Raw genomic sequence first — 27,266 nt, 5'->3', positions numbered from 1 at the left:
TGCTCCAAACGCAGCAGCTGGGGATGATAAGTTGGTTTCTCTGCACTAAAGAGCCATGTTGCCAAAAAATAAAATGCCTACAGGCTGTGTGTTGGTACTACCTGTTGTCAACCCCAGGCCCCCTCAACATGTTCCTGCAGTTACCACAAGTACACCATGATACCCTGGTATTCCAGTAAAAGGTGGGGCACCATGTCTGAGCTGATGCATCATCAGGGCATCAAACAGTCCTGCTGCCTCCTCAGGAGCTGTGTGGTGAGCTGCCTGTGCTCCTCCAGGGTCATCTCTTCAACAAGTCTCTGAAGAAGTAATACACAGGAAAAAATACATTCAAGGTTAATGAGATGTTTGATATTATGTTATTCTGAGATTACACGTTATTCTGAGATGACTCTGAGACGACACATAACACTAGCATTGCTACATGAAGAGCACAGAGCTGAAAATATAACTTTGTGTTGGATTACTATAACAAAGTAATTTTCTAAATATATACCTTCATTATTTCTCTCTGGCTCCTTTGGAAAGCTTCAAATCCTCTTCCTTTTCATCCTCCAGCAAACTTTCCACTCTGGTTGTCCCCCCACACCTCTCCCTCACCTTCTCTAAAATTATCCGTAAACACACCTCATCACTGGAAAGACTAGTCAATGCAAGTTTTATGCCATTTTGTCACATGACAGCCTCCTTATGCCTGAAAAAGGGAGCGACAGTGTAGGGAGGAAATCCTCTTTGCAATCTGCATTTTGACTGCTAGATGCCACTGAAAATTACACACTCCTCCTGTAAACTTTTGAAATATCTACTTCAAAATGTTTTAATATTTTTAAATCTCAAACAAAATTAGAAAATATATTTTAATGGGGGAAAAATCTCTTAAATACTCTTAAAATGGCACCTCTTCTCAAAGATCTTTATCTACTAACATCTTTTAAAAAAACTTTTTAAAACGCCATCTGTCTCAAAAGTAAAGGTACAGTCCATCATCATGAACTATGAGGGGTGTAATGATTCACTCATGCATCCAATGCATCAGACTTTAATGTGTAAGATATGAGTGCATCGGTTCAGATGGCCTGCATCAGTAAAAAGCTGAACATGAATTGGAAACAAATCGATGCAGCACTAATGTATCGATACATCTCATTAGGATGTGCATACGTTTCATTTTTGGCATCAGGGAGCTGCCACTGTAGCTTTCCTCCATCTTCTTTCTCCTGCTATCTCTGCCTGCACCGCTCTCGCTGGATGCCTGCTGCCACGATCACAAAAACATGCGCTCCCCCCACCCTCTTCTGTGTCTCCTCTTCATTTACTTAAAACAGATGGCGCTGAAAACAGCAGCAGAAATGACATTGTACCGTGTCACACCACCAAACATCATGTCACTGTGAGAGCAGGTAGTACTTCACTGTTCCTCCACACTAATCAAAACCACAGCACTCTTCATATGATACAGAGCAGCACATCATCTTACTGCAAAAATACTATTTTAAACAGTTTTAAAGTTTGTTCACAGATTCTCATTTAGGCTACAGGATCTCATTTACATGAGATCATAACTAAGATGTTAACACCACTGTAATGTCTCCTTCTCTCTGTCTCTACTATGACTATATTTAGTAAAACTATCAGGATTTTTTTGCAACTAACAGCATTCTATAGATGTAGCATTAATTGAATCAAAATGTAAAGACTGACGCATTATGCCTTGTATTGTATCGCACCGTATCGTGACAGAGCTGAACCGAAACGTTGGCCATTTAAACATTTATAAGACATATTGTATCACTGAACATGTATCAAGATACATATCAAATCGGTTTCAGTCAGTGAGATATACACCCCTGTAAACTATGATACGAATTTAATACAAATCGTGAGATGCTTGCTGTGGACATCACAGATAAGTTGAAGTTCTTAAGTTTTTCAATTTCCAAATTTCCTTGTATTAAATGTGACAGTACTTGTTCCAACAAATAACTAACAAATATGTTTACAATAAGTATTTTCTTTTATTTCCAAGTACAGGTTAATTTGGTTTTCCAATTCTGAATGTCAGTATTATTTAGATTTAACAGATTACCTGTCACGTGCACAAATCTTTTCAAGGTCACCATTCGCATGGATCCAACTTTGTAGTCAGCCAAGGGGTACTGGTCAGCAAGCTCCCTCATTTGCTGACGTCAACTCACTTTACGTTAACCAAGGATAATATTTCACAATCAGGTATGAGCATATTATAGCCCACCATCAACTGATGTTTGGTCGCCAATGTCAGAGTTATGTTCCTGGGTGGGGTTCTTTTTTTAAATTTTAAAACTGGTCACGGTTCACTTCAATTGTACTGGATTTGCCTGCAAAGCTGTTTTCCACTGAAACCCTGGGAGTTTTTTGTGAACTGGAGATCTTCACCCATCCTCACAGCATGGGGTGAGCAGCTAAGTGAATTTTCATTTTTGGGTAAACTATTGCTTTAAGCATTAAAGCTTGGAATAATTGTCTTGAACTTTCTCTTATTCAAATGTCTTGAAATACCGTTAAAGTCCACACAAAAGTGCATTGGATATCTGCAGCCTTCTAAAGCGACCATGACATCCCAGCTATTTCTGATATTACCTGATCTTATATGAACACGTTTGCATATTAATAATAATACGTTTATTTAAGTAGCAGTAAGCGCAAACAACAGCTAAAAACAAAAATAAACAGAAGCAATTAAGTCCAGTGGGAAAGAGTTCCAAAGTGCAGGAGCTACAACCTCAAAAGCACAGTTTGCCTTTGCCGTGAGCCTGGAGTGAAGAACAACCAACAAACTCTGATAAGGGGTCCTCAGTTTCCAAATGGTGTTATATGGCTGCAGTAGCTTTTTATTGTAGACAGGTTCTTGCCCATGCAAGGCTCAAAACATTATTACAAGAATCTTGACCATGATTCTTTGATGGCAAGCCAGACATCAGGAATGGTGTTGCATGAGATCTTTTGGAGGACTTTGTCGGAAGTGTGGCAGCTGCATTTTGGACTCCCTATAAATGATTTGGGGATGTCTTGCTACGAAAGGTGAATTAATACTATAAAGCAAGTCAATATACATACAACAGGCATTTTACTCTATGGTTGATGCTGTACTGATGTCTAAAAAGCAGAACAGGATTAAGGAACAAAATTGTTACATAATCTTTAACTCTGTCCAACATTAAAATTGTTTGTTTGTTTGTAATGATGCATGTTAGGCCAAGCCAGCCTCAAGGCACATCTGATAGAAGTGACCCTGCAGGCGGATGAGCTGTGAGGGTGAGTCGATCTCTGCAATGGAGCCACGGTCCATCACTATGACCCTGAGAAGAGAGAGACAAAATGACAGAGTTAGGAGAAAACAAGATGTGCCAGAGATAGAGACATAAAGCAAGTCACATGAGTTAGAAAAAAAAGAAAAAGAGTCAAAGACACAATAGGACAAGTCAGTGAGAGGAGATAGGTCAGAGAGGCAAAATACCGGGTTAAGTTGAGCCAGACAGGTGGCATCTGGTTATGATGTGTAGGGAAAGGTTGAATGGGAGAAGACTCAGTCTATTTTTAGCTACTTTCTTGTTTTACCAAGCTTTGAAAGTATGAAGAGGTTGTATCACCAGAATTTTTTGGAAACAGTGTGGAAAAAGGCTTTTCATAGTATCCTCTGTAATAATTAATTTCAAATGTAGAAAAGTAAACTCATCTCATGCATGACTACACACTGCTGACAGAAAACTGCAGTCACCGCAGTTTGCACATCATACTGTGGTTTCTGCACCTGACTGGCAGTCTGCATTGTTATGACCTTTGATATCTGTGGTATATTGAGCACAGCATGGTGTGTGGCCATGTACTAATGCCATCTGTACCTCAGTGAACATGGCTGTGTGTGGAGTTGTAAGCCGCGCATGCGCACTGCTATTGTTATGATGAAGAGCATGGCTGAGTAAAGTGAGCAATAAACGCCAGCAATGTGTCCGCCTTGTCAATACACAACAATAACTGGCGACGAGGATGAAAACTTTTTGCTGCAGGGAAGGAGAGACACTTTGTGTCGGTACTAGTGAGTACAATGGCCCTGTTTGGAAGAATTGACGAGTTCAAGCCCGAAAACGAGCAATGGTCGGCATACATTGAACGGCTGGAGCAGTTTTTTGAAGCTAACGACATAGCCGAAGAGAAGCATGTAGCCACTTTGCTAAGTGTAATGGGCGCAGCTACGTACGGACTTTTAAGAAACTTAGTGCAGCCCAGTAAGCCCAAAGAAAAGACTTTTGATGAGATAGTTGCCATTCTCAAGGGACACTTTGAGCCGAAGCCTTTATTGGTGGTGGAAAGGTTCCGTTTTAATCGCTGCAACCAAAAGGCTAACTAGTCAGTGGCACTGTATGTAGCCGAGCTGAAGCAATGTGCAGCCAATTGTGACTTCGGGGCGAGCCTAGACTCATCACTACAGGACCAGTTCGTCAGCGGAATAAGAAATGAAGCCTGCCAGAGGAGACTACTCTCTGAAAATGACCTCACTTTTGCCAAAGCTTTTGAGATCGCTCTCAACATGGAGACTGGGGAGTGAAAACGTCGGGGCTGTCAGCATTCACAAAGTGAGAATACAAGGAACAAAATCCTGCTACAGATGCAAAGGAAAAAACCATCATGCAAAGCAAGCTCAGCCGCCATGTGTTGGAGTTTTCCCCGGTGAACGAGAGGGTCGCCACCCTGCGCCTTCGGGTCGGGGATAGGTGCCTCACTGTCGTTTCAGCCTATGGGCCGAACGGCAGTGCAGAGTACCCGGCCTTCTTGGAGACCTTGGGAGGAGTGCTGGAAAGTGCTCCGACTGGGGACTCCGTTGTTCTACTGGGGGACTTCAACGCTCACGTGGGTGGCGACAGTGTTACCTGGAGGGGCGTGATTGGGAGGAACGGCCCCCCCGATCTGAACCCGAGTGGTCTTCTGTTATTGGACTTCTGTGCTAGTCACAGTTTGTCCATAACGAACACCATGTTCAAACATAAGGGTGTCCACCAGTGCACGTGGCACGGGGACGCCCTAGGTCGGAGGTCAATGATCGACTTTGTGGTCGTGTCAACTGACCTCCAGCCGTGTGTCTTGGACACTCAAGTGAAGAGGGGCTGAGCTGTCAACTGATCACCACCTGGTGGTGAGTTGGATCCGCTGGCAGGGGAGGAAGCTGGACAGACTTGGCAGGCCCAAACGTACTGTGAGGGTCTGTTGGGAACGTCTAGTTGAACCATCTGTCAGAGGGGTCTTCAACTCTCACCTCTGGGAGAGCTTTGACCAGATCCCGAGGGAGGCTGGAGACATCGAGTCCGAATGGACCATGTTCTCTGCCTCCATTGTTGACACGGCCGTTCGGAGCTGTGGCCATAAGATCTCCAGTGCCTGTCGCGGCGGCAATCCCTGAACCCGGTGGTGGACACCGGAGGTAAGGGATGCCATCAGGCTGAAGAAGGAGTCTTATCGAGCTTAGTTGGCTTGTGGGACTCCTGAGGCAGCCGACGGGTACCAGCAGGCCAAGTGCGCTGTGGCCCGGGTGGTTGTGGAAGCAAAAACTCGGGTATGGGAAAAGTTGGGGGAGGCCATGGAGGAGGACTACCGGTCAGCCTTGAGGAGATTCTGGCAAACCATCCGGCGCCTCAGGAGGGGGAAGCAGTACCCTGCCAACACTGTTTACAGTGGTGGTGGGGAGCTGTTGACTTCGACTGGGGATATTGTTGGATGGTGGAAGAAATACTTCGAGGATCTCCTCAATCCCACTGACACGCCTTCCGTAGAGAAAGCAGAGGCTGGGGACCCAGAGATTGACTCATTCATCACCCAAGCTGAAGTCACTGAGGTAGTTCGGAAGCTCCTCAGTGGCAAGGCACCGGGGGTGGATGAGATCCGCCCTGAGTACCTCAAGTCTTTGGATGTTGTTGGGCTGACTTGGTTGACACGCCTCTGCAACGTTGCGTGGCAGTTGGGGACAGTGCCTCTGGACTGGCAGACCGGGGTGGTGGTCCCTCTATTTAAGAAGGGGGACCGGAGGGTGTGCTCCAACTACAGGGAGATCACACTTCTCAGCCTCCCTGGTAAAGTCTATTCCACGGTACTGGAGAGGAGAATTCGGCATTCAGCTTGGTTCGCATTGCTGGTAGTAAGTCAGACCTGTTCCCGGTGCATGTTGGACTCCGGCAGGGCTGCCCTTTGTCACCGGTTCTGTTCATTATTTTTATGGACAGAATTTCTAGGCGCAGCCAGGGGCCAGAGGGAATCCGGTTCGGGGACCACAGGATTTCATCTCTGCTTTTTGCAGATGATGTCGTCCTATTGGCTCCTTCAAACAAGGACCTTCAGCTTGTACTGGGGCGGTTTGCAGCCGAGTGCGAAGCGGCTGGGATGAGAATCAGCACCTCCAAGTCCAAGGCCATGGTTCTCGACCAGAAAATGGTGGCTTGTTCCCTCCGGGTCGGAGAAGAGTCCCTGCCTCAAGTGGAGGACTTTAAGTATCTTGGGGTCTTGTTTACGAGTGAGGGGAGGATGGAACGCGAGATTGAAAGATGGATTGGTGCGCGGCAGCAGTAATGCGGTCGTTGCGCCAGTCTGTCGTGGGAAAGAAGGAGCTGAGCTGAAAGGCGAAAGCTCTCGATTTTCCGGTCAATCTACGTTCCTACCCTCACCTATGGTCATGAACTTTGGGTCATGACCGAAAGAACAAGATCTCGGATACAAGCGGCTGAAATTAGTTTCCTCCGCAGGGTGGTGGGGCGCTCCCTTAGAGATAGGGTGAGGAGCTCTGTCACCCGGGAGGAGCTTGGAGTAGAGCCGCTGCTCCTCCACGTCGAGAGGAGTCAGCTGAGGTGGCTTGGGCATCTATATCGGAAGCCTCCTGGGCGCCTCCCTGGGGAGGTGTTCCGGGCATGCTCCACTGGGAGGAGGCCATGGGGAAGGCCCAGGACACGCTAGAGTGACTATGTCGCTTGGCTGGCCTGGGAACGCCTTGGGGTCCCTCCGGAACATCTGGAGGAAGTGTCCAGGGAGAGGGAAGCCTGGGTGTCCCTGCTCAGACTGCTGCCCCTGCGACCCGGCCCCGGATAAGCAGAAGATAATGGATGGGATGGATGGATGGCAAACGAGTGTCATTTTAAAGAGACTAAATGTCACAGTTGTGGGAAGATTGGACACATTAAGAAAGCATGCCGTTCAAAGGCACAAACAGAGACTATGAAAAGTACACAGAGTAGGAGACAACAACAGAAGCATACAAGGTATGTGGAAGCTGAAGAGGACATGGACTTGGAAGTGTTCACTATTTTGACAGTCACAAGTGAGGATGCTGAACTGTACAAAGAGACATTTTCTGTAGCTGATGTTTACCTTGAGATGGAAATAGACACAGGAGCTACTAGGAGTATTATCTCACAGCAAGTGTATAAAGGTAAATTCTCACATCTGCCATTACAGAAAGCTACAGTCAAGCTTAGAGCCTATAATGGAGGCTGCATTCCCGTTTTGGGGCAGATTACAGCCAAAGTGGTCTATGAGGGACAAGTTAGGGATTTGCCACTTTCAGTTGTTAAAGGAAGGGGAACAACACTGTGTCAAGCAGAATGGAATTCTGCACACCACAAGTGCGCCTGGACACCCAGCAATGAATGGTCTGGCAGAGAGATATGTTCAGACATTCAAAGCAGGTATGAAAAAACTTGCTAAAACCAACCTGGACATTGAGGACAAGATTTCACTGTTTTTGTTGCAGTATCGGACGGTGCCAAACAGTACAACTGGACAGTCTCCAGCAGACCTGTTTCTTCACAGGCACGTTCGAACAAGGCTGGATTTCCTCAAGCCCTGCACCAAGGTGTTGGTACGCAGGAAGCAGTACCTACAAAAGGACCTCCATGACCGCAGTGCTGCGGACTGTTCATTCGATGCAGATGATGCTGTGTATTTGCATAGCACTGTGGGGAGAGGCCACAAGTGGATTCCCAGACTGGTTGTGAGACAAACTGGCCCTGTGTCGTATGAAGTCAGAGAGCAAGACTCCGACGCAATGCACAGATGCCATGGAGACCAGTTGCGAGCACGAGTCATTGCTGAACCTATTACTGAAGGTGCTGACTCTCAGACAGGACAGTTTGATGTTAAAGACTGCAGCAGTTCTAAGGAGAGTGTTGAAGCTATGAGGCAAACACCAGAGCCCCTAGAGCCTGAACCTGTAGCTCCAAAGTGCTCAACCCAAGTGACTAAACCACCTAAGCATTATATGCCTTAAGACTGTGTACCCACATAGTGCATACTATTATTATGCATATACTTAAGCAGTCTGAGCACCTTACTAATGTTGAAGGTTAAAAGGTTGTTGAGCTAAACTGAGGCCATGTATTGTTTTGTTAACTGTTATCAAGCAGTCGCAATTCAGTTAAGAACAATAGTGTTGTTACGATTTCAATTGTTATTTGGAATATTTTTAATTGATATATCCTGAGCTAACAGGGGGGATAATGTGGTATATTGAGCACAGCATGGTGTATGGCCATGTACTAATGCCATCTGTACCTCAGTGAACATTGCTGTGTGTGGAGTTGTAAGCCGCGCATGTGCACTGCTATTGTTATTATGAAGAGCATGGCTGAGTAAAATGAGCAATGAACGCTAGCAATGTGTCCGCCTTGTCAATACACAACAATATCGTAGAGCTTTGAATCCGAAGTAGTTGCCACCCATTTTGTATGACGATAGCTGTTGCATCTGCATTTACTGCCTATACTGGACACCAAAATCCATTTTTTCCCAGCAAACTTTTTTTGAACCTAAAGCAGTTGACATCTTAATTGTGTAAGAGCAGCGGTTGCATCTGTATTTGCACTCTATGATATTGCAACATCCCTTTTCTTAGCAACACCAGCTAATGGAGACTGTACAAACATGTTGCTTTCCACATGAACACCATGGGCCCTATCATACGTCTAAAACGCGAGTTGCACAAGTTGAAAGTGCAATGGATTTAGTTTATTCAAGGTGTCTAAATCCACCTTTGCTGTCAGTGGGATACACCTATCAGGTGTGCCCAAGTGCCCTAATTAAATTCATGGGTGAATTTAGGCCAAGCATGTGTGGTGCACCCAAAACTGTGCAACCACTTTTGTGTTTAATTGATTTATTGAGCTGTAGAACGAGATTCTTTAATTTTGAAGGCTTAAAATTGGCCCTAATGAGATCTGTGACAGTCACGTTATTTTAATTTTCATGTGTAAAGTGAAGAAAATATGGTGAATGTAAGCAGCACCCAAGCTGAACCTTTCTCACGGGAGCAGTTGTGCCCCGGGTGGTCAAAGGTGGGACCTCCCGCCCACACCTCAGACGCAACCTGGACGATGAACTGAGCACTCCGTGTCTTCATTGCTGCTACATTTTATCTGTATTTTACAGGTCAGTAGTTGGTGAAAGTTACCAATTTAAACTCCTTAAAAGCTAATGTCATGTGGAAAAATTGTTTTAAACAAGGGTGTGACATTGTTTTGAGTATTTCTGCGAACTTTAAAAGGACTTTGAAACTCCGCCGAGGTGGCAGGCTTGCAGACAGTCCGTAGTGTTTATTTACCTTACACAGAGTGAGATTCGGGTTCCCACACATAAATAATCTTACAGGAAATGTTATTTTGTTAAATGGTTTACATAGAAAGAGTTAATGCTACTGTTAATGCATTTATTTATGTAAATGTTTATATTGAGAAATACATCGTTTAAAGTGTTTATACTGTAAAAAGATGTTGTTAGAAGGTAGAGTGTTATGGTAAAAACCAAACGGTGTCACATTGGAAGTTGTTTATGTTTTTCTTTGAGTGGAGGTGATGTTTAAGTAAGTGTGTATGGCCAGAATCATAGCAGATAAGAATTTGCTTGTTGAGAATACAGTTGAATAGTACTGTTATTTGCACTATATTTTTATAGTAGTCCTAATGCACTTTTGTACAAGTGATATAGCATGCACTAGTATGTTGCTTTAACTATGAATCTGTTATACACCTGTGAATGTATTATGTGAGCTCACATAACACACTCAGAGGAATGTAATGTATTATTTTATTGTGAATTTTTAAATACAGACGCAACCTGGATGATGAACTGAGCACTCCATGTCTTCATTGCTGCTACATTTTATCTGTATTTTACAGATTTGTACTTTGTTGCTGCAATAAACAAAGCAAAAAGTCTGCTCTCATCACCTTTAAAGAGTAAGCTTACCAAGAGCACAAGTGGTGGCAGCATGACAGTGGAGTTACCAGGCAGAAACAAAGAGAAAAGATTTTCAAGCAAGAAGACAGATTTCCTAGTGCAGGAAGTGAAAGCCAGAGAGTGTGCAATACATGGAGACAGCATGGGGTCTCTAAAGCAGTTTCATATGTAAATAGTTTATTCTGCATGAACTCATGTAAAAAGTAATACAACATGAACTGCAAATGCCATGTAGATATATAAGTGGTTATGTTTTCTCCACTCCTGTGTGGGTAAAAGATTTAATATAAAAGAAGGTGTTTTGTGATTGTGGTGACGTGTATGTGCTTTATCCCAATGTGCCAGCTGCTATCTTGTACAGACAGACCGATTGGGCCACCGACTTTGCACTTTGACAAGGATTTAGCCAGTCTAAAGAACAAGTGGTTTTTACTCCAATGCGCCAGGCGCAAGATAGCAAATGCTACTGGCCACACCTCTGCCTTGCCTTCATAGATGTCCTACCCATGGTCACACAGACCAGGCACAAGTTGATTTGCTATCTTGCAGACATGGCAAAAAATGGCAATTGTGCTGGTAGAAGATAGCAAAGCCACCTGTACCACTGGCAACAACAACTTTGTCCCTGTAAGATAGGGTCCCATGTGTTGTCAAAATCTGTTTCACCTATGAGCCTTTAGCAGTTATAAAAACAGCTAGTTTGTCCTGAAATAGCTTTATTTTTTATATTTTACCATGTTTTGTATTTGACGGAGGTCCATCAGACCTATCCAATGATTTCTGCATACTTTATGTGTTTGCCCTATATAAAAGATAGTATGATGTTTTTGTGGGCTCCACTTCTATAAAACTCAGAGGGTTCCTTTAGTTTGTTTTTGTTTTTTGGCTTTTTCTCCTTCTTCCTTTTTGTTGCCATTAGAGGCCTTTTCTTCTTTTTCCTTTTCCTTTCCCTCCCTAACTCCAGCTTTGGTAAAGATAGGAGGTAAATGTCTATTTTTTAAAATCATTTATATAAAGAGCATTTATTTATATTATTTTTTTTTTTTTTAAGCCAAAAATAAAACTGGATTGGATTTTGTACAACTCCAACCAAATTTCAGACTTGGTCATCTTTGAGAATCACCCTTATACCTCTCTCAGGTAAGATACTTCACTATTAACATAGACTGATAGTAGTAAAAATGTAATCTTAAATTCTGAAAGTAAGTGTTAATGACACAATATGTACATATGTACATATGAACATTTTGGATTTGCCCTGTTGGACAGGGACACAATTCAACAGCACACCTAGTTCTCCACCAAAACAGAGGGTGGCGGTAATATACTCAACTTGAATGTGAACCACCGACACAATTACAGAAGAAGTAGTAGCAGTAGTTGTGGTTCACGTACACTACAAATAAAGGTGCCAACGGACTCTCCGCCTGCAGTGGGAGGATGGTCTTTTTCCCGCTGCCAGAGACGATGTCGGAAGTAAGTTAACAAGCAGAATAAAGTTTATTCACTATGATTGAAATGTTTCTTGTCTTAATGTATGTATGTATATTGTGGCTGGTGTGCTGGAGTTTAAACAGATATGACAAAGTTTGCTAATTTAGGCTGTTAACAGTATGAAAGTTGCAAGCTATGAACAGTTTCACTGTGTCACTGCTATTTAAAAGAAAGTATTCAGTTTAAATAAGCCCCAGCATTGTAGAAGGCTATTAAAAGTAAAGTCAACTTTCAGTGCTGATTTGGCTTAATAATGTTGGCCAGTCAGAATTAAAATTTGTTTTCCATGCATTCACACTAGCATGTTCTGGGGTTCAATTGCATGAATCTCATAAGCAGTACACACAAGTTGGCAGCCAAATGATAAAGTATTGCAAAGGAATATTTTTGAAATGCTTGCTCATAATGTTGAGGTTGCTATATTTTGGTTTTCACCTGTCAGGCAAAATGAAGAGGAAAATTACTTCCTACTTCATTAGTAGTAAGTCCAGTAATGAGAGGAGGGAAAGTGGTGTGGAGAGGGAGATGCAGGATGACAGTGAGGAGATAGAGTCAGACAGTGAAGGAGAGCACTCACCAGTTGCTATTCATGGAAGTGAATATACAAGTACATTTACCACCTGCCTTACGCATTTAGCTTAACTACTTCTAGGATTCTGCCATATCAGTGAAAGAAAAGTTAATCAGCTTAAAATCTGGCATGCTGACAATTTTAACTTTTGCATCTTTACCAACAGATGAGCGATTTATCAATTTAAATAGTGACAGTGATAGTGGTGTAGGTCCCCAGAGTGTGCTCTGCAAAGTGGATGTCAAACTAGGTTACAGTATGCCAATCACAAGCCACAAATTCCTGAAGTGTTACTGTTTGTATCCGTTTGCATTAAATGATAACATTTCAAGAACCAAATTTCAAAAATGTGGTTTAGATGTGATAAATATATATTAATGTCATCATTTTAACTTCTTTATCTCAACTGACAGAAAGACTTCATGCCAATCAAGGGCACAGCAGTGCAGGTGGGCTTTCAGTGAAATGCCCAGACCAGAGTGGACTGCCGGTATATGATTTACATTCATACACTCACAAATGACAAATAGGTGTATAGCATAATTGAAAACTCATATTTCTTTTTCTTCTTTTAGACATTTCCAGATCTTGAGCTGAAGGTCCAGTCCAACCACAGCTGGCCATGTTTCCAAGAACTGCCATCGGGGACACACAAAGAAATTTTCTAGGCCTTGTGGTATTCGCATCATACATGGATCGAATATGTTTGTATGTACTTCCACAGCCCCAGCAGACCACTGCATACAGGATGGCAGATGCTACCACAGTGTCATAGAAAGTTCTCAGCAGTGTCCTGCACACACCAAAGGACTTCAGTCTCCTCAGCAGGTGAAGACGACTTTGGCCTTTCTTGTACAGGGCATTGGTATTATTGGACCAGTCCAGTTTATTGTTGAGGTGAACACCCAGGTATTTGTATTCCCCCACAATCTCAATGTCCAAACCCTGGATGTTCACTGGGGTAGTCTGGGGCGTGTTCCTGCGAAAATCCACCACTAATTCCTTTGCCTTGCTGGTGTTGATGTGGAGGTGGTTGACCCCACACCATTTGACAAAGTCAGTGATGACACTCCTGTACTCCAGTTCATTCCCTTCAGACACACATCCTACAATGGCAGTGTCATCAGAGAACTTCTGGAGGTGGCAGCTGTCCGAATTGTGTCTGAAGTCCGATGTGTACAGGGTGAAGAGGAAGGGGGCGAGGACTGTTCCCTGGGGGGCCCCTGTGCTGCAGACTACCACATCAGACACACAGTCATGAAGCCTCACATACTGCGGCCTGCTTGTGAGGTAGTCGATGGTCCATGCAGTCAGTTGGGGGTCAACTCCAGCTCCTTCCAGCTTTCCCCCTGAGCAGTGATGGCTGGATCGTGTTGAAAGCATTAGAGAAGTCTAAAAACATGACTCTCACAGTGCTACCGGAGCTCTCCAGGTGAGACAGTGCCCTATACAGCAGATAGATGAGTGCGTCATCCACTCCAATGCCTGGCTGCGGGGGGTCCAGTTCAGCTCTCACCAGGGGTCGGAGGTGGTTAAGTATAATCCTCTCCATGGTCTTCATCAGGTGGGTGGGAGGTCAAGGCTACAGGTCTGAAGTGGTTGGGCTCCCTGGGGCGTGCCGTCTTTAGTACCGGAACCACACAGGAAGTCTTCCACAGGACAGGAACTCTCTCCAGACTGAGGCTCAGGTTGAACATGTGCAGAACTACCTCATAGAGCTGAACTGCACAGTCCCTCAGCAGTCTGGAGCTGATGCCATCTGGACCTGTAGCCTTTCTTGCCTTGATCTTCATGAGCTCTCTCCTCACCTAGTCAGCTGTTATGGAGAGGCCGGAGCAGGGGGTGGGAGGTGACTCCAGCTGAGGAAGAGGAAGATGGGGGGATGGGGGAGTGGAGAGGAGGGGGGTTGAAAGGTGTGGGGAGGGAGCAGCTGAAAACCCTGATGTTCTGGGAGGGGGGAGGGGGGAGTGCCAGAGCGGGTGAGGAGGTCCTGGGTCGGTGCTGCAGTGGGTGGGGGAGGGAGTGGGAACAGAATCAAACCTGTTGAAAAACAGATTTAGTTCATTTGCCCACTCCCAGTCTCCAGACTCAGGGCCCCCCCCCCCCCCGCTGTCTTTGTTACGACTAGAGATTGTGTTCAGGTCTCTCCACACCTCATGCACCTTGTTCTGTTGAAGGTGCTCCTCCAGCTTCCTCCTTTAGCTGTCTTTGCCCCTCCTTATCTCTCTTTTCAGTTCCTTCTGGACCCTCCTCAACTCCTTTTTGTCCCCCAACCTAAAAACCCTCTTCTTCTCAATCAATGGGGTTTTCAGTTCAGGGGTCACCCATGGCTTGTTGTTGGAGAAGCACCGTACCTTCCTGGTTGGCACGGTGTTCTCCACACAGAAGTTTATATAGCCTGTGATGCAATGGGTCAGACTGTCAATGTCCTCCCCATGTGGACTGCACAGCACTTCCCAGTCAATTATTTCAAAACAATCCCTCAGTGCCATGCTGGTCTCCTCAGACCATTTCCTCACATACCTAATGCTGGGAGGTTGTTTGTTCACTATAGGTATGTATGCAGGGGACAGATGAACCAGGTTGTGGTCTGACCGGCCCAGTGGGGGAAGGGGTGATGAGCTGTATGCATCCTTAATGTTTGCATACAGTAAGTCCAGTGTTTTATTGTCTCTGGTAGGGCAGTCAACATACTGGGTGAATGTGGGGAGAGTGGAGGACAGAGAAGCATGATTAAAGTCACCAGAGATGAGGAGGAGGGACTGGGGGTGCAACATTTGCAGCTGAGACACAACAGTAAGTAAGAGCTCGCAGGCTGTTGCAGCATCGGCCGATGGTGGGATGTACACCGCTATCGCGATGACATGCGAGAACTCCCTCGGGAGGTAATATGGCCGAATGCTAACAGCTAGCAGCTCGATGTCCCTAGTGCACCGCTGCTCCTTAACACTAGTGTGCTTCAGGTTACACCATCTCCCATTCACAAACATCACTATCCCCCCTCCCTTCCTCTTACCGGTTTCCTTTACTCTCCTGTCCGCCCTCAACAGCTGAAATCCATCCAGAGTTACGTGTGAGTCTGGAGTGAGTTCATTCAGCCAAGTCTCCGTGAAGGACATCATGCTACACTCCCGGTACTCCCTCTGCTCTTCCATCTTGTTAGGGAGAGATCGTACATTCCCCATAATAACAGACGGTATAGCTGGTTTGTACCGTATTTTCCGCTCCCGGCGCTTAGCTCCAGCTCTGCACCCCCGTCTCCTTCTCCTCAACTCCTTGGGGATCTCCGGTCTCTCGCTGGGGAGTATGCGAGTGTGGCACAGCGCCAACAGCTGATCGCGAGTGTAAACAATGGAGCCGTGGCTGAATGGATCGCCAAGTGTAGTTTTAAACAGTCCAAGAGTAAGCAAAAGGCATACAACTAATCTCACCAGTTGCACATCCATAGTTGAATGTGCATGAGTGGGATTGGTGATGGAAAAGAGGACGAAGAACACAAAAAACACACTTAGCGAACAGAACAGGGTCGGAGCTTCTGCAACTCTGACAACTGAGTTCGATCCCCCAGCTCCCTGGCTGGGGCAGGGCCTTTCTGTGCAGAGTTTGCATGTTCTCCCTGTCTCTGCGTGGGTTCTCTTTGGGTTCTCCGGCTTCCTCCCACAGTCCAAAGATATGCATGGTGGGTTAATTGGTGACTCTAAATTGCCTGTAGGTGTGAATGTGAGTGTGAATGGTTGTCTGTCTATGTGTCAGCCCTGCGATGAACTGGCGACTTGTCCAGGGTGAACCCTGCCTCCTGCCCAGTGTCAGCTGGGATAGGCTCCAGCAGCCCTTGACCCTTACGGAATAAGTGGTTACAGAAAATGAATGAATGAATGAATGAATTGGAGATATCATGCCGCCGTTGAGCTGAGAAAAAAACTGGATAAAAACCTGGAGTTTGTGAGCCGTGCTCTTTTGCAAGTTGGAGTGTGTGCCTATGACTGAACTTTTCTGTTAGACTGGTGTGTTTCAAGAGTGTGTATTTCTTCTGCTGCTTCTCTGCGCTGCAACAGTAGTAGTAGAGTTCAGCAGTTGTGGCGAGCCAAGCTAATTGATGAGATGAATTAGCCAAGCTAATTGATGAGATGATAGATATATGAACTGTTGTTTCCATCATCATTCTGGTAGGACTGATTTTTGTCACATCGCTGAAGGATTTTGGTTTTTGCAGATTTCAGTGTTCAATGACACTAAGAGAGAAACTGTTCATGCTTTAAAGGAGTATTCTGTAATGTTATTGTATTGAATTTGTATTTGATTTAATTGTTTTGAAGTTGTTTGTGAATTGATACTTTACTTCTAGTCACATTTTGATAAGCACTTTAAAGGGTGTTTTGATAAATTAATTTAATTTTAAAGGGTACATTGTTAAAAATCCAAAACTTGTTGTGTTGACAATCTTAAGGTGTAGCCTAACACTAGGGTTAAAATTAGCACAGGATAAACTTAAAGTAGGTCCTAAACACATTAAGAACTAAAAGCTACTAACAATAATAGTTTTTTTGTTTTGTTTTGTTTTGTTATGTTTTGTTTTGTTTTGTTTTTGGTCACAGTGAGAAAAAATTCCTTGAAGAAAGGGAAAGAAATCATTGTGTATTGTGACAAATGTTCATTTTCTTTCTGTTTACATAAAAAATCAATACAGTAACACGTTTTTTAAACTTACCTGTTTGTGTGATTTTACTCTTGCTACTTCATGCACATTTACTACATACTCCCTCCTCCCATAACGGAGGAGCTTTTCAGTGCTGAAGCTGATTAAAAGTTACCTAAGATCAACAATGGATGATGAAAGATTGAGTAACCTGGGTGTTTTGAGTGTGGCGTCTAAGCGAGCTACTTCCCTTGACATGGATGAATTTGTAAATCAGTTTGCTTTAACTCACAGTAGCTGAAGAATACGACTTCTGTAAGTTTGTTTGGCATGAGAGTGCTGTGGTATTGTAATGTGATTTATAAATCAGTTTTAGAATCAACATGAGAATACAACTGTGTAGGGTTCAAGTGCCTTCTGTAATATTCTTGTAAATTATAATTATCTTGTGAGATTTATCACCAATTAAAAAGACAAATTTCACAACTGTTTCAGATCTTTTTTAAAATTAGTTTAGGAATACATTAAAAAGCTTATTATGTGGGTCTTCATGATGTAATTCTACATGGCAGTCACTGTCTGTATAAGTAAACGAGTGAGTGACCAAGAAACACTACTAGATCCTCAGCAACTTGCCACATTAGAAAAAAAAATACATAATCAGTTTCTGCCACCCCTGTGTGAGCAATGGTCTCAGTCTGGCCACCCCTATGAAAATTGTCTGGCTCCGCCACTGGCCTGTAGCCAGGAGAGGAAATTTATGATTATCTGATACCTGGACAGATTATCAGAAGCCTGACACCAGGAGGATCCCCTGTGCCCTACAACCAATCTGGTGGCCACCACAATAAAGGTAAGTAGAACCATTTAATAAATTCTGCAGTATTCTGAGTGTGTCTGGGGTGCGTGATTTCGCCCAGGTCTCAGGTATTTAATTAACTTCCTTGCAAAGAACACAGCTAACGTTATAATCATAAATAATCACCAATATTCACTGAAATGTAAAATAACATCACTGGAGCGATAAAATCTGTCATAAGTCTGTCAAAAGTGTATGTCTGTGTGTTCTATGTAATTTATATGTACCATGGTGTGGAAAGAATAGATGAGTGGTTGTTGAATGTGATAATAGCTCTTTGGATAGTGACTGTCCATATAACATTTGGGGCGCTTATTTGATGTTTTGTTGTATCAAATCAGACAGAGCCAGAGGGAGTGTAAAATGTTAAAGAGTAACAATTGTGTTGAGCACTATGGTAGTGTCTTTGTGTTATATGTGTGTTAGGAATAGAATTAGAGGTTCCAGATCAAGGGGTAGGAAGGAGTTAAAGATGTAGAGTGTGCAGGAGTGATCACTGTAAATAGCAGGAGTGATCACAGTGTAAATAGTGCTTGTTAATAAGACTGAATAGCATTTGTACATAAAGTTAAAAATAGTGTAAAAATGGAGTAGTGATATATGATACATTATTGCATGTAAAAGAGTTGTGTAATAAAGCTAGAAAAACAATATTTGACGTGTAAATAGAATAGTGAATATATGATGTAAAAACAGTAAACATGAAGTAATTGCTAAACAGCTTGTGGTGTCAATAAAGTGAAAAATAATTAATGAGTTAAAGATAATAGCTAAATGCTTATAATGATGATAACTAACAATAAAATAGTTAATGACAACAGTGAATAAGGAAAAACAAACTAATATAAGTAATTGCCATAAATAATTTACAAAGTTTATGGATCAGGGAAATATTAGTGAAGATGAAATAATTACACCTTATCACTATATAGAAGAAGGAGATATAGAAACTCAAGGGATAAGAACACATTTTTGGAAAGAAAGAACATATATTGATAAAAACGGGGTAGAAAAGTGGCAGGATGCACAGTTAATCAATTTAAAATTGTGGCAAATCACTATATTTCCGCACATGTGCTGGGAAGCATTGTTACAGCTATTGGGTGGGCCTGTATTGGGACACCAGTTAGAACCTTTGCTGGAAAATCCAGGATCTGAAATAACCCTTCCGCTGCCTTGGAATTTAAGACTGAGAGGGGAAAAAGGAAGAATTGTTGCCAAGACTGTTTCTCTGTCGTTTCCAGAAAGGTGAAGTGGGAAACAGGTAAATTTGGGTGTTTAACAAAAGTTCCAGAGAGTGACAGTCTCACTGATTTGAATATAATCCCTGCAAAGAGATTAAATACAAAGACGCTATTACTATCGGGAAAATAATAGTGTTAATACGAACCACACCAGACAATAATCAACCGAAATTCCCAGATCTCTGGCCAGCAGTGCTAGACAAGGCTAAACCCTGCCACCCTCTTTCCCACACCAGATGATGGACAAGAACATAAACTGTGTTGTTGTCCTTCAAACAGGTTTGCTTCCCAAGACCAGATCTACAAGAAACTCCACTAACTAACTCTGATTTGGTTGTTTTTGTAGATGGATCTGCTTCATGTGACCCACAAACTGGTCGCAACAGAGTTGGATTTGCTAATCACTAATCACTAATCATGAAACCTGCAATCTTGTCTCAGGTTCACTTTCCTCCCACTATTCTGCACAAGCGGCAGAACTGATAACATTGTCAGAGTCTCTATTCCCAGATCCCATACAGCAGTACAGTCCTTTGCCACACCACAGGAGAAGGAGTTGTGGAGACACTGCGGTGCTACACAAAAGAAGCAGTGTGGCGGGGACCCAATAACAAACCATTTCTTACCCCTCTTTGCAAAATTGACACATGGGTTGGACCATGTGTCAAAAGGGGGGATGTGGGATGCCATAACTCAACACAGGTTCACCATGATTTGTCAATCATGTATGGTTTGTGGAACACACTACGCAGGTAAAACCAAAACAATCACACGCACCGCTCAACCACCACCAGACAGACCATTCACACTACGCAGCAGGTGAAATCAGCCCTTCCACCACCAGCTTTCACATCAATCCATGATTTCCAACCTGGCGACTGGGTGGTGATAAAGGACCTGAGAAGGAAACACTGGCACCCAAAACGCTGGCGAGGTCCATTCCAGGTGCTCCTGACAACACATACCGCTGTGAAGATCGCTGAGAGGACAACATGGAGTCACACCAACCACTGCAGGAAGGTCCCTGAGCCAACGGAGGAACTCAGCTGTCGACGTGAGGACGGACAACGCGAGGACGGCATGAGGAATAACTCCATGAATTCAACAGACACCAAATAGACGTGCAGGACTGATAACACAAAAACCTTTTCCCACCAAACTACACCATGCACCACCTGATTCTGATCCCCATCATTACCCCAGCTCAGACTCCGAAATTTGTTGTTGATTTTTGTTGTTTTTTGTTTTGTTTTGTTTTTTCCTCTCTTTTTTTGTATAGTGATTAATGAATAATCAAAAGGGAGGAATTGTAATGGCAATTTCAAGTTCTTGTTTCTTGGTGCTGAAGCTGCTTGAGATTCCCAACCTCCCACTGAGTGCACCAAGATACCAGGTCCGTTTGTGCTTCGAATTATCATGTCTAGACCTCTTAACGATGGAAGCATCTGAATACAAAACCCTGCAGAATACCCCTTATGTGTGAGACACCCTAGGGAGTCGGTGCCGGTACCTGACAAAAGAGTGTGAAAACACTCTGAGTGGGGTGCCGATACTTGCAGCAGACAAGGGGATGTGGAACACACCTTAGGGGGCGTTCTTCAGGCATAAATGTTCAGGTCTCCCCATGTTCTGGGTCTTTTCTCCACTCTGACCGCTGGTGTGCTGATTGACCTTCTTTGCAAAGAAAATAAAACCTTGTCGGCCGGCAGAAGTCTCTATTTCATTATTCACCAGTAGGGGAAAATTTCCATAACACACCCTCAGTACCCACTGCCTCGCCTCCCTATGAACCTGCATAGACTGCCAGTGCAGGGTTATATCCAGTGAGGGAGTTACGAGAAGTGGAAGGCAAACTAAAAGGCCCCTTTACTCTGACCCTGTGTTGAGACATTTGTCACCACAGTACATTCAGAGTGATGAAGCTCCATCCTACAACCATTAAATTACTGTGTTGTAATGTTGGAGGGAAGAAAAGAGCCAAATAAAACACCGATCCATGTGTTCAACTACTCCTCCTCTCCTCCTCTGTGTGTGTGTGATATTAACCCAGACTGTTAGTTACCAACGCCAAATGAGCCAAGCTGAGGTGAAACGAGACCTAGCTTTACAACCAGCTTTTCCATACTGTGGTTAGGAACTATGAAGCTGAGGAGGTAACACTCTGTCTATAACCACAATGCATAGGACTCTGCCCAGACGGATACTCAATAGTGTTCTTTAAAGAAAATCTCCAACAAACTATCTGGAACTTAATTATTCTTTGTCCTGTGCATCTCTGCCCCATACACTGACTGAAGCATCAGTCATCCTCCTGCTTAAACCAGGCAAAGTTAACACAGAATGTGGTTGGTATTGACCCATCTCTGTCTTAAAGGAGAACAATTATGCTTTTCCTCTTTTCTGACCTATAAATGTTGTCACAATGTCGGATACTCGTGTTAAATGATTCCAAAGCTTCAAATAATGAGGTTCGTGCATTTGGAAGTGAGCCCTGCAAGCTGTTTTGGATGGCTCTGCACGCTGTGTTTTACTCTTTTTTTTAACGATGTAGTCCCATTGATGTTAATGCGTGCCAGACTTACTTATATGGTCATACCCAGGCATATGCTCTAGGCCTGCCTGCTCCCCCGCTCTGCTTCGGAAGTTACATCGCTGTGCGCTGCTCTGCTGTCTACAACGATTTCACAGTGTTAGCACGTTGAGCAATGGCTCCCAGAAAATGTTTGTTCGGGTGTGAGGGAAAGTTACCTTTGTTTAGCTTTCCTAAAGAGGCAAGCACCAGGCAGAAGTGGATAGAGTTGCTTTTTCCCGGCCAGCAAAAGAAAAATACCTCCATGTTTGTCTGTCTACGGCACTTCACATGGAACTGTTTTGTCAACATAGGCCAGTATGAAGCTGGATTAGCCGGTAGCCGGGCTCGGCAGCGCTCACCAGCCCTTTGGAAGTCCTCGGGAGAGTGACCAATCACATCGGAGTGGGCTCAGTGGGAGGCGTACATGGAGCAGGGCCGGGGGGTGGAGTAAATTACACAGACCGTTTTTGTGGGATGCAGAAAATACAAGGAAGAGATGCAGCGAGAGGCACAGCGTCCCGAAGATCTACAAAGCTTTCTGTGCGGGCGATCATGTGTAGCTGCTCTATAGGAGTCCAGAAATCAAATACAGAAGCCCAAAAATGAGTATAATAGGTCCTCTTTAAATAGTGATGTGAGGATCTCATCCAAAGCTCTTACCTTACGCCCACATGCCATAATGCATGATGTAATCTCTGTGGACAAAACTGGCTTTTTTTCTTTTTCTTTTTTATAAACTAAACTTCAGTAAAAGTTAATGTCACTTGGTTTGTCAAATACAAGACATTCGTTCATTCATTTTCTGTAACCGCTTAGTCCGTAAGGGTCGCGGGGCTGCTGGAGCCTATCCCAGCTGACATTGGGCGAGAGGCAGGGTACACCCTGGACAAGTCGCCAGTTCATTGCAGGGCTGGCACATAGACAGACAACCACTCACACTCACATTCATACCTACGGGCAATTTAGAGTCACCAATTAACCTAACATGCATGTCTTTGGACTGTGGGACGAAGCCGGAGAACCCGGAGAGAACCCACGCAGACACGGGGAGAACATGCAAACTCCACACAGAAAGGCCCTGCTCCAGCCGTGGAGCTGGGGGATCGAACTCAGGATCTTCTTGCTGTGAGGCGGCAGTGCTAACCACTGCACCACCGTGCCACCAAATACAAGACAATGCCTTACCATTCCAGATGTCTAGTAATGGCTTTACATACTTGGGCATTCATGCCACAAGAGACATGCAGAGCCTTTACGAGGTAAACCGTTGTCCTTTATTTGAGAAAGTTGAATAAAAACTGATGAAATTTTGTTTCAGTTGATCCTAATTTATCTTCCTAAATATTTATTCATATCTATTGATAAAATTTGATTTATATGGAATGATAAGACCCTGAGATTTCTACAGAGGCCTAAATTACAACTTGGCTTAGCTCTTCCTAATCTTTGTTACTACTATTGGGCCACAAAAAATAATTTATTGACTCCACCCTCCTAATGCAGGCTGGTACCTTTTTGAAGCCATAGTTTGCTTCTATCTATCTTCAGAGCCCGTCACTTCCAGTCTTATCCTGTCTTTTTCACTTTTTACTGACACTCCAATTGTCATGAATACCCTCAAGATATGGCTTCAACTTTGGGTTAAAAAATGTAAACACATAAGCATTATATGTAATAATCAACTTTTCTCCTTTGTTAGATTAGCCTCTGCATTTTCTCTTTGGCAAAGACAATGAATTTTCCAGTTTAAAGATTTGTACACTGGAGCACTCCTGCAGTTCAGTTGGTAGATATATTGAGGCTGTCAGTCCTCTGCAGCAACTGCCAGTTCAACCCCCACCTGCAGCCTTTTGCTGTGTGTCATCCCCTCTCTATCTACCTTCATTTCCTGTCTGCTCTTCAGCTGTCTCTATCAAATCAAAATGCAAAAAATAAAAAAAAATAAAAAAATCAGTCCATTCTTATACATACACTACATAAATCTGGTATTTCACCCAGATGGATGTCATTTTGCAGGACGCAGAGCAGTGCAGTGCAAAGTTTGCCTTGTAAGGCTATTTGGGCTATCTATTACAAGATATGGCCAATATCATCATGATTTTAGGCTATCCTTATACTCAACTGGGTGTGTCTGTGGTTAAATTAGTGTGTTGTATTGTCCTCTTTTGCTGTGACAGTCCTTCTTATTGCATACAACAGTGGTTTAATGTACATCTGATCTTTTGTAATCAAACGACTTCCACACTACTGAAGTAACTTCCCTGAAGTAACCTGCCCCCGGGTCAAATACCAAGTTATTCGACAGTCTTGCCTTAAATGGCACTTCATTTCCTGCAACACAAAAATTGTGCCTAAAATTTGCAATAACAGATCATCTGGGCAGGTAATTACCAAAATAGCCCAAACAAAAAATCAACAGCTATTCCAAAATAATAGTGTGTGTGGTCCTGCTGAAATCAAAACAAAGCAGTACAGCTGGTACCTGGTGTAGTCCATGATGGTGTTGAGGCGGTGAGCGATGGCTAGGACTGTACAGTCATCAAATTGAGTACGAATAGTGGACTGGATCAGCTGGTCTGTCTTCAGGTCCACAGCTGCTGTGGCTTCATCCAAAACCAAGATTTTGGTGTTCCTCAGAAGAGCTCGGGCCAAACACAGCAGCTGCCTCTGACCAAGACTGCAGACAAAGATTTTACATTTTATAATATGGTTTGGATATGGGTATGGATTAGTAAATATTACATATTATACATATACATATACATATACATATACATATTTTCTATCAGAAATAAAGTATTAATATTGAAGTTAACAGTGTGCATGTGTGTGTGTCTTGCACTTGACTGAGGCACACACACATCTCACACAATCAAAAAACATTCATTTTTCATTTTTCATTTCATTTATGTTAAACAGCCGTGTGCACGTGTCTTTAAAGTTCATTCATTAATTCATTTTCTGAAACCGCTTATTCCGTAAGGGTCACGGGCTGCTGGAGCCTATCCCAGCTGACATTGGGCGAGAGGCGGGGTTCACCCTGGACAAGTCGCCAGTTCATCACAGGGCTGACACATAGACAGATGTCTTTAAAGTTAATCTTAATAATAACAAATAAGGAATTATCATTATAAAAATAAAGCCTAATAAATCTCAATAGACCCGTAAAGTGTGTATGGGATGGGATCACAGCTGTCAGATTGTCTTTAACAGATCAGTCAGCATGACAGCTGGAGCAACTGTGTTTCTGTCTGTGTGTCTATTGGGATCCAGAAAAACAACGATTAAACAATTATGATGCATAACATACAAAATGAACTAGACGTTACGTCAGCCTGACCTGGGGAGAAAAAGGTATGTGTGCTTCTGTCAGAGGCTGGATATATCCCTAAGGATAACCTGTGTGTTGCATATCCTAATCCCCATCCCATAGCTTTCCATTTTCTGTACAATACTAAGTGAGACACAACCTGATAGGTAGGACTTAATTTTCAGACACACATCACGTGGACTAACCAGTGGTTTGGATGGGACTGATAGAACAGCCTGTACAAGTGAAACTGCAGATTTTTAAGTACCTGAAAAAAATGGGATTTTGGTAAGTTGCACTGTTCTACAAACTGTTCAAAGGAACCAAACAACACATCTATTAGATGTATTTCCTTCACAAAGCAGTTTTGAAAAGATGTTTCAATCAAAGCAGGTAAGTAGGTAAAAATATGGTTTGAAGAAAAAGGAATACTGGGGTGTGTTAGAAGCTGTGCACAGCTGGTCCATCAGGGCCCCGAGTGGAAGTTACCCATATAGTTATTTTGTGAATGTTGGCTGCCCAGTAACCCAAACTTTTGGCAGTGCAAAACCACCTTCTGACTTGCGCCTCTCCAGAACAGCCTTGCAAACTTTTATTACAAATGAATGAACTCTTTAAGGAATGATTTGGCAAAAAAGGGAACCATCTATAAAAGTTATAAAAAGTCCTTCCCTAACTTGGTTCATAATTGGTTGAAAATTACGTATGAACACCTCTTTATAACATTGCATTACCTTCACTCCCAAATATGTTAGGGGACCAGTTTCAAGTCTGAATGGGTATGAATTAAAGGACATTGTCACTGCTTTCTTGTTAACTGGGAACAATACACTAGATAAAATCAATCCTGATGAATTTGGTTGTAAAAATCAATCATAATGGATTGATTTTATAACCTGAGGCCATGTCAAATTGATCAGAGTGTATGATGATTGGTACTATAGATTACAGTCTGAGCTCAAGGATTTTTGTCAGTATTTTATAATCATGAGAATAAACTATCCATAAGATTTACACTTGGTTGGGAAATTCTGGCTTGGGTCATGGGTGTAGGTAGTTTTTTATATGAATGCTACTGTATAAACAGTGCTTCTGTTTTCTGTTATTCATTAATTTGATTGCTGGGCCAATCTCAGCCACAGACACGGAGTCTTCAGAGCATGGGTTTTATTTTTATTTATTATATATATATTTAATTTAGGTTGTCTTGATTTAGTGTCACCTTTGATTAATGTCTTTGTGATTCGGACTTTCTTAATAAATCCCATGGACTTGGTTGTTTTCAAGGTGTGTGTTTATAGGGAGTCTACAAAATCCTTGTGCAATAGAAGTATCTGTTTAAGTTGCCAATTTCACTGTGTGGATGAATCATCTTCAAGCTTGAGTTCCATTACAACTGGTGACTTGTCTGAGATGACAATACTGTCATAGCTGTTAGGCCTTAGAAATGTAAGGATTTTGTTATGTAAAAGCAAGAAATCTGTTCTTGAGTATGTTTGATGCACTGCAGAGAAAAACAAATACTCCTTCAAAGTTGGATGTTTAAATGTCCATGGGTCTACTCCACCACTTTTTTTCAAGGAGAAGAAAGGAGAGGAGAGTGGGAACTAATGTTATACAGGGTGTCCACAAAGTCTCTTTACAATTTAGACTCAGCGAAACTACAGGATTAAGTATGGAAGACATCCACGTCACATCTGTCAATTCATGCATGGCACAAGAAATTTATGGAGACGGGCAGTGTTGGATAAAGGGAGGAGTGGACGACCAAGAACATCTGAGGAAAACATTGATTGTGTAAGACAAGCCTTTGATCGTTCTCCTACAATGTCCATCCGTATTTTGCTGCCAGACAGTTGTCCATACTTAATCCTGCAGTTTCGCTGAGTCTGCATATCCGATTTTGTTTCAATAAACCACGATACACATTGTGCCTTTTCTTGAGGAGCAGCCATTGTTTAGGGGTTTATTTAACAGAAGCTATTTCATCAACAGGGCACCTGAAATACACATATGTGATTAAAAACTTTGATAACCACTGAGTACATAGAACAAATCTGAGTAACATATCTCATCAATTGCTTTTGTAATAAATGTTTTAAATTGTAAAGAGACTTTGTGGACACCCTGTATTATTTTGTGCTGTGGATGCTTTGTATCCAGAGTAAAGCACAGAAATGGAGAGGAAGGGGTTCCATCTTCACTGTAAAAATACTGTTTTCTGGTTATGTCAGAATGAATAACATTTCAATTACATTTTAATATTTTTACTTTTTATATTTAATACCATGTTATGGTGCTTACAAGCTCTATACACAAATAGTGCTTATCC

General features: G+C 43.0%; 1 protein-coding gene and 1 long non-coding RNA gene across 2 annotated transcripts in view; one reads left to right on the top strand and one right to left on the bottom strand.

Moving 5' to 3' along the window:
- Nucleotides 1-2,644: 2,644 nt before the first annotated feature.
- Nucleotides 2,645-27,266, bottom strand: part of LOC146326257 (multidrug resistance-associated protein 1-like) — a 144,810-nt gene continuing 120,188 nt past the window's right edge. The window contains exons 29-30 of the mRNA XM_084722018.1: nucleotides 24,107-24,301; nucleotides 2,645-3,338 (exon numbers count right to left, since the gene is read on the bottom strand). Coding sequence (XP_084578144.1) covers nucleotides 3,230-3,338; nucleotides 24,107-24,301 — 304 coding nt within the window. The 3' untranslated portion in view covers nucleotides 2,645-3,229. The remainder of the gene's footprint in view (nucleotides 3,339-24,106; nucleotides 24,302-27,266) is intronic.
- LOC146326259 (uncharacterized) lies at nucleotides 19,265-20,763 on the top strand. The gene is made up of 2 exons (XR_014770658.1): nucleotides 19,265-19,804; nucleotides 19,869-20,763. It is a non-coding gene; the product is annotated as an uncharacterized LOC146326259 (long non-coding RNA).

The sequence above is a fragment of the Lutjanus erythropterus genome, chromosome 6 (assembly GCF_056507025.1).
Source record: "Lutjanus erythropterus isolate fLutEry1 chromosome 6, fLutEry1.hap2, whole genome shotgun sequence".
Taxonomy (NCBI): domain Eukaryota; kingdom Metazoa; phylum Chordata; class Actinopteri; order Lutjaniformes; family Lutjanidae; genus Lutjanus; species Lutjanus erythropterus.
This window is presented reverse-complemented; position numbering and strand designations above follow the sequence as displayed.